The sequence below is a fragment of the Pseudophryne corroboree genome, chromosome 3 (genome assembly GCF_028390025.1).
Source record: "Pseudophryne corroboree isolate aPseCor3 chromosome 3, aPseCor3.hap2, whole genome shotgun sequence".
In the NCBI taxonomy this organism is placed as follows: Eukaryota; Metazoa; Chordata; class Amphibia; order Anura; family Myobatrachidae; genus Pseudophryne; species Pseudophryne corroboree.
Window position 1 is genome coordinate 127,451,419 of NC_086446.1, and position 13,222 is coordinate 127,464,640.

At 47.4% G+C, this 13,222-nt stretch overlaps 1 protein-coding gene across 3 annotated transcripts in view; it reads left to right on the top strand.

Annotated features, from left to right (window-relative positions):
• The window catches only part of ZDHHC5 (zinc finger DHHC-type palmitoyltransferase 5), a 295,308-nt gene that overhangs the window by 89,608 nt on the left and 192,478 nt on the right, over positions 1–13,222 (top strand). For all 3 annotated transcript variants that reach the window (XM_063958464.1, XM_063958462.1, XM_063958463.1), the window contains exons 3-4: positions 3,139–3,260; positions 3,359–3,516. In XM_063958464.1, the coding sequence (XP_063814534.1) occupies positions 3,139–3,260; positions 3,359–3,516 (280 nt within the window). The remainder of the gene's footprint in view (positions 1–3,138; positions 3,261–3,358; positions 3,517–13,222) is intronic.

Genomic DNA, 13,222 nt, shown 5'->3' on the forward strand with positions numbered 1-13,222 from the left:
GCATGGAGGTTGAGCGCCAGATCTTAGCTCGTAAGGGTATCCCCAGGGAGGTCATTCCAACTCTCATTAAGGCTAGGAAGGAGGTTACGGCGAAACATTATCACCGTATTTGGAGGAAGTATGTTTCCTGGTGTGAGTCTAAAATAGCTCCTGCGGAAGATTTTCACTTGGGGCGCTTTCTCCACTTTTTACAGGCGGGAGTAAATGCAGGCCTGAAATTAGGTTCCATCAAAGTGCAGATTTCGGCTTTGTCTATTTTCTTTCAAAAAAAATTAGCTGTCCTCCCAGAGGTTCAGACTTTTGTGAAAGGAGTAATGCATATCAATCCTCCGTTTGTGCCTCCTGTAGCTCCATGGGAGCTGGATGTGGTCTTACGGTTTCTCATATCTTCCTGGTTTGAACCTTTGCGTAAGGTTGAATTTAAATTTCTCACTTGGAAGGTAGTTATGCTGTTGGCGCTGGCGTCTGCCAGGCGGGTGTCAGAGTTGGCGGCCTTGTCTCATAAGAGCCCGTACTTGATTTTTCATTCGGATAGGGCGGAATTGAGGACTCGTCAACAATTTCTGCCGAAGGTGGTTTTTTCATTTCACATTAACCAACCTATTGTGGTCCCGGTGGCTACGGAGGCTGTGGAGATTACAAAATCTCTGGATGTTGTAAGAGCGTTGAAGATCTACGTCACTAGGACAGCTGTTGCCGGAAAAACTGAGGCGCTTTTTGTCTTGTATGCGTCCAACAAAATTGGCCATCCTGCTTCAAAACAGACTATTGCACGCTGAATTTGTAGTACGATTCAGCAGGCTCATTCTTCGGCCGGCTACCGGTGCCGAAGTCCGTAAAAGCCCATTCTACCAGAAAAGTGGGCTCATCTTGGGCGGCTGCCCGAGGCGTCTCGGCGTTACAGCTTTGCCGAGCAGCTACTTGGTCGGGTTCAAACACTTTTGCTAAGTTCTATAAGTTTGATACCTTGGCTGATGAGGACCTTGCGTTTGCTCAGTCGGTGCTGCAGAGTCGTCCGCACTCTCCCGCCCGTTCTGGAGCTTTGGTATAAACCCCATGGTCCTTTTGGAGTCCCCAGCATCCTCTAGGACGTAAGAGAAAATAGGATTTTGGTACTCACCGATAAATCCTTTTCTCCTAGTCCGTAGAGGATACTGGGCGCCCATTCCAGTGCGGACTGTTACTTGCAGTTTTTTCTTGCTAGTTTAACTAGTTTATACACGGGTTGTGTATTTCTTGTTTCAGCTTGTTGCTGTTGTTAATTCATACTGTTATCGGGTTTAAGGTCTACTCTGGTTGTACGGTATGTTTGTGGTGTGGGCTGGTATGTTGGTAGCCCTTAGTTTAAACAAAAATCTTTCCTCAAAATGTCCATCTCTCCTGGGCACAGTTCCTATAACTGAGGTCTGGGGGAGGGGCATAGAGGGAGGAGCCAGTTCACACCCAGATTAAGTCTTTTCAGTGTGCCCAAGCTCCTGCGGATCCCGTCTATACCACATGGTCCTTTTGGAGTCCCCAGCATCCTCTACGGACTAGGAGAAAAGGATTTATCGGTGAGTACCAAAATCCTATTTTATAAGCATCTTCTTTTTATTATTGCAAACCAGAGGTGAGGAATCGAGAGTTCAGCCTCTCCTAGTTAGGTGGGGCCAATAAAACAGCAAAGAATTTGATTCAGTGGAGGCATGCCTCACTCACTGTAGGGCGGCGTGCTTGAACTCTGATGGACAATTTGGAGTGGTCCTGTGGCCAATCTAGGAAGTGTAGTAAGAAACCGGAGCTCAGTAGCTCCTCAGGCGAGGACGGATCCAAAATGCGAGCAGCAGCTGCCCGAGTACAGTGAGTGGAGTGAGTAGCAGTCAGTACCTGGCTTCCTGCTATAGCCTCTCAGTCTGTATATAAGCGACAGCAGCAGCCGGACTAGGCTGCAGTAATGAGCCTATATTAGTGTACAAATATGTTCCTGCTGTCAGACCCACTCCCATGTGTGCCATCTCTAGCCACTGACCTCGCTGCATGTCACCATATACTGTATATAATATATTTACAGGTTGAGTATCCCAGAAGTATTTTGGATATCGGATTTTTCCGTATTTTGGAATAATTGCATACCATAATTGGATATCATGGTAATGGGATACAAGTCTAAGCACAGAATGCATTTATGTTTCAGATACACCTTATACACACAGCCTGAAGGTCATTTAATGCAATCTTTTTACTATTTTTGTGTATTAAACAAAGTTTGTGTACATTGAGCCATCAAAAAACAAAGGTTTCACTATCTCACTTAAAAAATTCCGTATTTCGGAATATTCTGTATTTTGGATTATTTGGCTATGGGATACTCAACCTGTATACACATAATATATACAAATGTTTTGATTGTATTTAGTAATTAATTAATGAATCAATGAAGGAAATTGAATTCCAAAGCACTTAGATGCTTTATTTTCTCTCATTATCCTGATGAGTCATTGGCAAATTCAGTTTATAACATGAGACACATGGGTGTTTTGTTTTGAAAATAATGTTAATATACATTGCCAACTATTTTATTGCAACATCAAAAATGTCCATACCTTAACAGAACTGGAGGTGTTTATTATTGTTTTCCATTTCCAATGCTAAGTTCTAGCTATTGTCCCAAATCCGAGCCTTGCAGAACTGTCCTTCCATAGGCTTGCAGGCAGGAAGGGAATACTTTCAATTTGCCAGCAGTTGGGGTCCCGGCGGTCAGGATACAGATGCTGGAATCCCGGCTTGGCGGGCTATTCCCATTTGTGGGATTCCGTGACACCCATAGAGTGGGAATAGAACATGTGGTGAGCGCAGCAAGCCACCGAGCCCGCAGCGTGCCTGCAAGGGGATTCCGCGCTCGCCCCGCTGCTAGCATACTGGCGGCTGGAATCCTGACTGTCAGTAAATCATAATGAACCCGCAGGAAGTTTTGTTTGCGTAGGGGGAAAAAAACCCTCACAATTTATATACGTGTAACTTTTGCTTATGTTTATTAATGTTACAAGAACTATTTAGCTTAAGGGTACTTGCAGTTTGGGTTTATCATCTCTTTATCAGTATATTTATTTTTTTAATTATGCTCTACTTAGTTGCCTTGTTCACAACTTGTCTACACAGATGCCCTTGGCTCATTGTGGAGGTGTCCCCTGCTCTTCCTGCTTATAACGCTGTCATGTTTCTGTTTGTTTTGGCCAATTTCAGCATGGCCACATTCATGGACCCTGGGATATTCCCACGAGGTAAGAACTGGTTATTCATATCTAGAGCTCTCCTGCGAACTCTGTTCCAGCCAGTACTGTCTTACAGGATCTTTGTGCTCACCATCTATTTCTCCCAGCGGAAGAGGATGAAGATAAAGAGGATGATTTCCGGGCCCCCCTGTATAAGACGGTTGAAGTGAGAGGAGTACAGGTCCGCATGAAGTGGTGTTCAACGTGCCGGTTTTACAGGCCTCCTCGCTGCTCTCACTGCAGTGTGTGTGACAACTGTGTGGAGGTGAGTTACACATGTTCTGGTGGCAATACTGTATAATGTTTTTTGTTTTTTTAGTTCTGTTATTGTTTTAAGAATGGACAGTTTACTTGGTGAACATGTGATGGGTAGGTCTGTCACATGACTTAAAATACAGATAGAACAACATGTGTCACCCCTACTATCTTGTGCCATTCAGAGGCTACAAGTTGAGTATAAAATGCCGACTGTCGGGAAACACAGCGTCATCCCCAGCAGTCAAAATCCCATCAAGGGGTGGTAAGTAGTCTGGCCCTACCCTACCCTAACCATCCCTATTAGGTGCCTAACCCTACCCCCCCTTTCCTGGGTGGCATCTGAATTCCCACCCATGTCTACATAACCTTTCTCCTTATAGTTTCCCTTACTTTTATGTACACCAATGTACAATTAGCTTGGTCATTTAAAATTCAACACGGTGATAAGTGTGGCTTGTCTGTTGCTAAGAATATGCAGTTGTTCCTTTACTATCATTTATCGTGTTCACAAGACCGTAAGTTATTGCATGAAGGTCCTACAGATGTGTCCTCTTACATCTTTGCTCCGTGCACTACAAGTCGCGTTACATGTAATGAGTGAGTGCTGTGCGACTGTGTAGCCCCAAGCTTCTTTTTTTTGCGTTTTTCCCAAAGTAATGCAATAGGATGCACAAGCAGCCTCTGTTGATTAAAATGATATGCAGCGTGCCTATATTTTGTCTGTGGCTGAAACTGTATTTGCGTACAAAATGCTATACTACAGTGTTGTCCTGGAAAACACACTAACGTGGCATTTCGGGTCCAGATACAGCTACAATTACACACACAGAATATAGGCATGCTGCATTGCATTAGTTTGCAACTAAGATGCATTTTCGTGGGAAAAACTCAACAAAAAGACACTCAGTGCTACTGAGTACCGCCACGGCATGGTGCGACTTCACGGGCTGTTTAGCGTGAATGCAGCAGGGATGTAAGAGGACACATCTGTATATTCTTCGGCTGTCAGCTGTTCTTCCTGGTTTGTGCTTTTGTTCCTGATGCATGTTTAAACTAGCAAAAGTTACTCTGGCATTGGTTGTGACTTTGCTATAGAAAGAGGACTTCGGAGTGTGTTAGGAGCTGTCTGTTTGTGTAAGCTTGTCTTTACTGTTTATTTATGCACGTATGTTCAGTCAAGGCTGACTTACCCAGTGCATCCTAGGCTCTCAGCTAACACACACTAAGGAGTCGATTCAGTTAGCCGCAAGGTGGCTCACTTAGTAAGTGCGAACATATTCTGCACTTATGGTTGCTCTGGAGATTGGTCCATGGGTTGATGGTCAGTTGCTGGCGTTTCCAAGCTGTTGCAATGGCAATTTGCTCCCCTCACATATAACTGAAGTGACCCTTAAGTGAGGCAGTGCTCAGGACAGAGCTATTCTTTACAGAAGAAGAACTTTGTCTGAGTAAGTCTTATTTAATGTGAGAATAAGGTTCTGGTCAAAAAATCACTTTAATGTATGTGCAGGCATCTGACAGTCAGTCTCTTGTCTTTCAACGCACAATTGGCAGATTCTGTTAGCTGCAAGGTTCTGAGTGCATTTTCAGTAATTGTAGTAGCATGCAACAGGAGGAGAAAACCAAGACAAGCAATGTACATTTTGTTTTCTATGTATAACTACCTTTACATAGAAGTAATGGGGAAAAAAAGGGACTATAAATGTAACCCAGGACACACACACACACACACACACACACACACACACACACACACACACACACATATAATTTTTGTAAAATTTAACTTTCTCTAACGTCCTAGTGGATGCTGGGGACTCCGTAAGGACCATGGGGAATAGACGGGCTCCGCAGGAGACAGGGCACTCTTAAGAAAGAATTAGGACTACTGGTGTGCACTGGCTCCTCCCTCTATGTCCCTCCTCCAGACCTCAGTTTGAATCTGCCCGGACGAGCTGGGTGCACCTTAGTGGGCTCTCCTGAGCTTGCTAGAAAGAAAGTATTTTGTTAGGTTTTTTATTTTCAGAGAGCTTTTGCTGGCAACAGACTCTCTGCTACATGGGACTGAGGGGAGAGAAGCAGCCCTACTCACTGTGGATAGGTCATGCTTCTTAGGCTACCGGACACCATTAGCTCCAGAGGGATCGAACACAGGAACGCACCCTTGGTCGTCCGTTCCCAGAGCCGCGCCGCTGTCCCCCTCGCAGAGCCAGAAGCCGGCGTGAGAAGCAAGAAGACTTCAAAAGCGGCGGCAGAAGACTCCAGTCTTCATATGAGGTAGCGCACAGCACTGCAGTTGTGCGCCATTGCTCCCACATTAAACCCACACACTCCGGTCACTGTAGGGTGCAGGGCGCAGGGGGGGGGGCGCCCTGTGCAGCAATTAGAGACCTCTTGGCAAAGTGGGCATACTAGGCACTGTTTATATGCATGAGCCCCCGCTATTATTTTACACAAAATCGCGAGACAGAAGCCTGCCGCTGAGGGGGCGGGGCTTCTTCCTCAGCACTTACCAGCGCCATTTTCTCTCCACAGCTCCGCTGAGAGGAAGCTCCCCAGGCTCTCCCCTGCAGATTCATGGTAGAAAGAGGGTAAAAAGAGAGGGGGGGCACATTAATTTAGCGCAAAATCAGTGTATATAGCAGCTACTGGGTAAACACTAAGTTACTGTGTAATTCCTGGGTCTTATAGCGCTGGGGTGTGTGCTGGCATAATCTCTCTCTGTCTCTCCAAAGGGCCTTGTGGGGGAACGGTCTTCAAAAAGAGCATCCCCTGTGTGTGTGGTGTGTCGGTACGTGTGTGTCGACATGTTTGACGGGGAAGGCTATGTGGAAGCAGAGCGGGAGCAAATGAATGAGGTGTCGACGGCGCCGACACCTGATTGGATGGATATGTGGAAGGTTTTAAATGATATTAATTCCTTGCATAAAAGGTTGGATAAAGCTGAAGCCTTGGGACAGTCAGAGTCTCAACCCATGCCTGATCCTACAGCGCAGAGGCCGTCAGGGTCTCAGAAGCGCCCACTATCCCAAATTGTTGACACAGATATCGACACGGATTCTGACTCCAGTGTCGATGGCGATGATGCAAAGTTGCAGCCTAAAATGGCTTAAGCCATCCGCTACATGATTATAGCAATGAAGGATGTATTGCACATCTCAGAGGAAAACCCAGTCCCTGACAAGAGGGTTTATATGTTTGGGGAAAAAAGGCATGAGGTGACCTTTCCCCCTTCACATGAGTTAATTGAGTTATGTGAAAAAGCTTGGGAATCTCCAGATTGGAAATCTGCATTTTTCTAACGGATGCTTATGGCGTATCCTTTCCCGCCAACGGACAGGTTATGCTGGGAATCCTCCCCTAGGGTAGACAAAGCTTTGACACGCTTATCTAAGAAGGTAGCCCTGCCGTCACAGGATACGGCCACCCTAAAAGATCCTGCGGATAGAAAGCAGGAAGGTATCCTGAAGTCCGTTTATACACATTCAGGTACCCTGCTAAGGCCGGCAATTGCGTCAGCCTGGATGTGTAGTGCTGCAGCAGCATGGACAGATACGTTATCTGAGGAAATTGATACCTTGGACAAGGATACTATATTACTGGCCCTGGGTCATATAAAAGACGCTGTCCTATATATGAGAGATGCCCAGAGAGACATTACCCTGCTGGGCTATGGAATAAATGCATTGTCGATTTCTGCCAGAAGGGTCCTGTGGACTCTGCAATGGACAGGTGATGCAGACTCAAAAAGGCACATGGTGGTTTTACCTTAAAAGGGTGAGGAATTGTTTGAGGACGGTCTCTCAGACCTAGTGGCCACAGCTACGGCTGGGAAGTCAAACTTTTTGCCATATAATTCCCCTCACAACCTAAGAAAGCACCGTATTACCAAATGCAGTCCTTTCGCTCACAAAGAAGCAAGAAGGTCAGAGGTGCGTCCTTTCTTGCCAGAGGCAGGGGTAGAGGAAAAAAGCTGCACCATACAGCTAGTTCCCAGGAACAGAGGTCCTCCCCGGCTTCCACTAAATCCACCGCATGACGCTGGGGCTCCACGGGTGGAGCCAGGAGCGGTGGGGGCGCGTCTCCGACATTTCAGCCGCCAGTGGGTTCGCTCACAGGTGGATCCCTGGGCTATACAGATTGTGTCTCAGGGATACAAGCTGGATTTCGAAGAGATGCCCCCTCACCATTACCTCAAATCGGCCCTGCCAGCTTCCCCCTTAGAGAGGGAGATAGTGTTAGCGGCAATTCACAAATTATTTCTCCAGCAGGTGGTAAAGGTTCCCCTCCTTCAACAGGGAAGGGGTTACTATTCCACAATGTTTATGGTACCGAAACCGGACTGTTCGGTCAGACCCATATTGAATTTAAAATCCCTGAACATTTACCTGAAAAGGTTCAAGTTCAAGATGGAATCGCTCAGAGCGGTCATTGCAAGCTTGGAAGAGGGGGATTTTATGGTGTCTCTGGACATAAAGGATGCTTACCTGCATGTCCCCATTTATCCACCTCATCAGGAGTACCTCAGATTTGTCGTACAGGACTGTCATTACCAATTCCAGACGTTGCCGTTTGGTCTGTCCACAGCACCGAGAATTTTTTCCAAGGTAATGGCAGAAATGATGGTGCTTCTGCGAAAGCAAGGAGTCACAGTTATCCTGTACTTGGACGATCTCCTCATAAAGGCGAGGTCCAGGGAGCAGTTGCTGATCAGCATAGCACGCTCTCGGGAAGTGTTGCAACAGCACGGCTAGATTCTGAATATTCCAAAGACGCAGCTGATTCCTACGACGCGTCTGCCCTTCCTGGGCATGATTCTGGACACAGACCAGAAGAAAGTTTTTATCCCGGCGGAGAAGGCTCAGGAGCTCGTGACCCTGGTCAGAGACCTCTTAAAACCAAGACAGGTGTCAGTGCATCACTGCACGCGAGTCCTGGGAAAGATGGTGGCGTCATATGAGGTCATTCCCTTCGGCAGGTTCCATGCGAGGACCTTTCAGTGTGATCTGTTGGACAAGTGGTCTGGCTCGCATTTTCAGATGCAGCGGCTGATCACCCTATCCCCCAGAGCCAGGGTGTCTCTTCTGTGGTGGCTGCAGAGTGCTCACCTTCTCGATGGGCCCAGGTTCGGCATTCAGGACTGGGTTCTGGTGACCACGGATGCAAGCCTCCGAGGGTGGGGGGACAGTCACACAGGGAAGATATTTCCAGGGTCTGTGGTCAAGTCAGGAAACTTGTCTGCACATCAATATCCTGGAACTAAGGGCCATATACAACGCCCTAAGTCAAGCGGAGCCTCTGCTTCGCAACCAACCGGTACTGATTCAGTCAGACAACATCACCGCAGTGGCTCATGTAAACCGCCAAGGCGGCACAAGGAGCAGGGTGGCAATGGCGGAAGCCACCAGAATTCTTCGCTGGGCGGAGAATCACGTAAAAGCACTGTCAGCAGTGTTCATTCTGGGAGTGGACAACTGGGAAGCAGACTTCCTCAGCAGGCACGACCTCCACCCGGGAGAGTGGGGACTTCATCAAGAAGTCTTCACGCAGATTACAAGTCGTTGGGAACTGCTACAGGTGGACGTGATGGCATCCCGCCTCAACAAAAAGCTACAAATGTATTGCGCCAGGTCAAGAGACCCTCAGGCGATAGCTGTGGACGCACTAGTGACACCGTGGGTGTTCCAGTCTGTTTGTGTTTCCTCCTCTTCCTCTCGTACCCAAGGTGCTGAGAATCGTAAGAAAAAATGAGTGGGAACAATACTCATTGTTCCGGATTGGCCAAGAAGGACCCATGGCCTCTGCCTCTCAGACAGGACCTGTTGCAACCCTGTCTGTTCCAAGACTTACCGCGGCTGCGTTTGACGGCATGGCGGTTGAACGCCGGATCCTAGCAGAAAAGAGCATTCCGGATGAAGTTATTCCTACGCTGATAAAGGCTAGGAAGGACGTGACAGCAAAACATTATCACCATATATGGCGAAAATATGTTGCTTGGTGTGAGGCCAGGAATGCCCCTACAGAGGAATTCCAGCTGTGTCGATTCCTGCACTTCCTACAGTCAGGTGTGACTATGGGCCTAAAATTAGGATCCATAAAGGTCCAGATTTCGGCCCTATCCATTTTCTTCCAAAAAGAACTGGCTTCACTACCTGAGGTTCAGACGTTTGTAAAGGGAGTGCTGCATATTCAGCCCCCTTTTGTGCCACCAGTGGCACCTTGGGACCTTAACGTGGTGTTGGATTTCCTAAAATCCCACTGGTTTGAGCCACTTAAGACTGTGGAGCTAAAGTTTCTCACGTGGAAAGTGGTCATGCTGTTGGCCTTAGCTTCGGCTAGACGGGTGTCAGAATTGGCGGCTTTGTCATGTAAAAGCCCCTATCTGGTTTTCCATATGGACAGGGCAGAATTGCGGACTCGTCCGCAATTTCTGCCAAAGGTGGTGTCATCCTTTCATTTGAACCAACCTATTGTGGTGCCTGCGGCTACTTGTGACTTGGAGGACTCCAAGTTGCTGGACGTAGTCCGGGCTTTGAAGATTTATGTAAACAGAACGGCTGGAGTCAGGAAGACTGACTCGCTGTTTATTCTGTATGCACCCAATAAGTTGGGTGCTCCTGCGTCAAAGCAAACTATTGCTCGCTGGATCTGTAGCACGATTCAGCAGGCTCATTCTGTGGCTGGGTTGCCACATCCAAAATCAATAAAAGCCCATTCCACAAGGAAGGTGGGCTCTTCTTGGGCGGCTGCCCGAGGGGTCTCGGCTTTACATCTTTGCCGAGCTGCTACTTGGTCGGGTTCAAACACCTTTGCTAAGTTCTACAAGTTTGATACCCTGGCTGAGGAGGACCTTGTGTTTGCCCATTCGGTGCTGCAGAGTCATCCGCACTCTCCCGCCCGTTTGGGAGCCTTGGTATAATCCCCATGGTCCTTACGGAGTCCCCAGCATCCACTAGGACGTTAGAGAAAATAAGAATTTACTCACCGGTAATTCTATTTCTCGTAGTCCATAGTGGATGCTGGGCACCCGTCCCAAGTGCGGACTTTCTGCTATTCATGTATATAGTTATTGCTTAATAAAGGGTTATTGTTATGAGCCATCTGTTGAGTGAGGCTCAGTTGGTTTTTCATACTGTGGACTGGGTAAATTTATCACAAGTTGTACGGTGTGATTGGTGTGGCTGGTATGAGTCTTACCCGGGATTCCAAAATCCTTTCCTTGTACTGTCAGCTCTTCCGGGCACAGTTTCCCTAACTGAGGTCTGGAGGAGGGGCATAGAGGGAGGAGCCAGTGCACACCAGATAGTACCTAATCTTTCTTTTAGAGTGCCCAGTCTCCTGCGGAGCCCGTCTATTCCCCATGGTCCTTACGGAGTCCCCAGCATCCACTACGGACTACGAGAAATAGAATTACCGGTGAGTAAATTCTTATTATATATGATAGTCTGTGCTTGCAGTGGTAAATAAGTGGTAAATCTGTTTAAATATGAGCCACTGCCTCCCATTTATTGGTGTAAATTTGGGCAGCTGTGCAGGGTCTTTTTTTATGTATGAATCATTTTAGATTTATTTCCTTCTATTTCTCTAACGTCCTAGTGGATGCTGGGGACTCCGTAAGGACCATGGGGAATAGACGGGCTCCGCAGGAGACTGGGCACTCTAAGAAAGATTTAGTACTACTGGTGTGCACTGGCTCCTCCCTCTGCCCCTCCTCCAGACCTCAGTTAGAATCTGTGCCCGGCCAGAGCTGGGTGCTTTTAGTGGGCTCTCCTGAGCTTGCTAATAAGAAAGTATTTTAGTTAGGTTTTTTATTTTCAGAGAGCTTCTGCTGGCAACAGACTCTCTGCTACGAGGGACTGAGGGGAGAGAAGCAAACCTACTAACTGCGGCTAGGGTTGCGCTTCTTAGGCTACTGGACACCATTAGCTCCAGAGGGTTCGAACACAGGATCTTAACCTTGGTCGTCCGTTCCCGGAGCCGCGCCGCCGTCCCCCTCGCGGAGCCAGAAGAAAGAAGCCGGGAGAAGCAAGAAGACATCGAAATCGGCGGCAGAAGACTCCTGTCTTCACATGAGGTAGCGCACAGCACTGCAGCTGTGCGCCATTGCTCCCACTCTAACCCACACACTCCGGTCACTGTAGGGCGCAGGGGGGGGCGCCCTGGGCAACAATTAAGTACCTCCTGGCAAAAGCAGCATATATACAGTTGGACACTGTTATATGCATGAGCCCCCGCCATTAAGTTTACATAAAATCGCGGGAGAAGCCTGCCGCTGAGGGGGCGGGGCCTTCTTCCTCAGCACTCACCAGCGCCATTTTCTCTACACAGCTCCGCTGAGAGGAAGCTCCCCAGGCTCTCCCCTGCACGATAGAGAGGGTGAAAAAGAGAGGGGGGGCACATAAATTTGCGTAAAAACAATATATACAGCAGCTACTGGGTTAACACTAACCAGTGTGATTCCTGGCTCATATAACGCTGGGGTGTGTGCTGGCATACTCTCTCTCTGTCTCTCCAAAGGGCCTTGTGGGGGAACTGTCTTCAAATAGAGCATCCCCTGTGTGTGTGGTGCGTCGGTACGTGTGTGTCGACATGTCTGAGGTAAAAGGCTCCCCTAAGGAGGAGATGGAGCAAATATGTGTGAGAGGGTGTCTCCGTCGACAACGCCGACACCTGTTTGGATATGTGTAAGTGCTGAGGTGAATTTATTGCACAAAAGATTAGAGAACAGACAGGAAATCGACCCATGTCTGTCCCTATGTCACAGAGACCTTCAGAGTCTCACAATGCTCACTATCCAAAATAATAAACACTGATATCGACACGGAGTTTGACTCCAGTGTTGACTACGATAATGCAAAGTTACAGCCAAAATGGCTGAAAGGTATTCAATATATGATTATTGTAATAAAAGATGATTTGCATATCACTGATTACTCATTTGTCCCTGACACAAGGGTACACATGTTAAGGGGAAGAAAGCTGAGGTAAATTTCCCTCCTCTCATGAGGAAAAAGAGCGGGAATCTCCAGACAAGAGACTGCAGCTTCCCACAAAAAATTCTCAGGCAGTATCCTTTCCCCACTAGGGCCAGGATGTGTTGGGAATCTTCCCCTAGGGTGTCCTGTTTGCACAGAAGGTAGCACTAGCTATTCTCAGGGATCCTGCAGATAGCGTGCACATTCTAGTATACTACTCAGACCGGCGATTGTGTCGGCATGGGTTTATAGCGCTGTGGCAGCGTGGATAGGTACCTTATCAGCAGAGATTGAGACCCTAGTATGCATATAGATATAGATATATATATATATATATATATTAAAGATACTGTCTTAAGTGATAGGTATATATATATATATATATATATATCTACCTAACATGCCCAAAGAGACATGAGTATACTGGGTCCTAGAGTAAAAGCTATGTCGATTTCTGCTTGACGTGTCCTGTAGAATATGCAATGGACAGATGATGCCGACTTAAGAGGCATGTAGAAGGCTGAGGATTGTGTGGAGAAGGGTTCTCGGACCTGGTCTACACAGCTATAGCTGGTAATTCTGATATTTTGCCTTAGATTCCTACACAGCCTAGGAAAGCATTATCAAATGCAGCCTTTCGAATAAAGAAACAAGAAAGTCCGAGGTGCGTCCTTTCTTGCCATAGGCGGGGGCAGAGGAAAGAAGCTGCACAACACAGCTAGTTCCCAGGAACAGAAG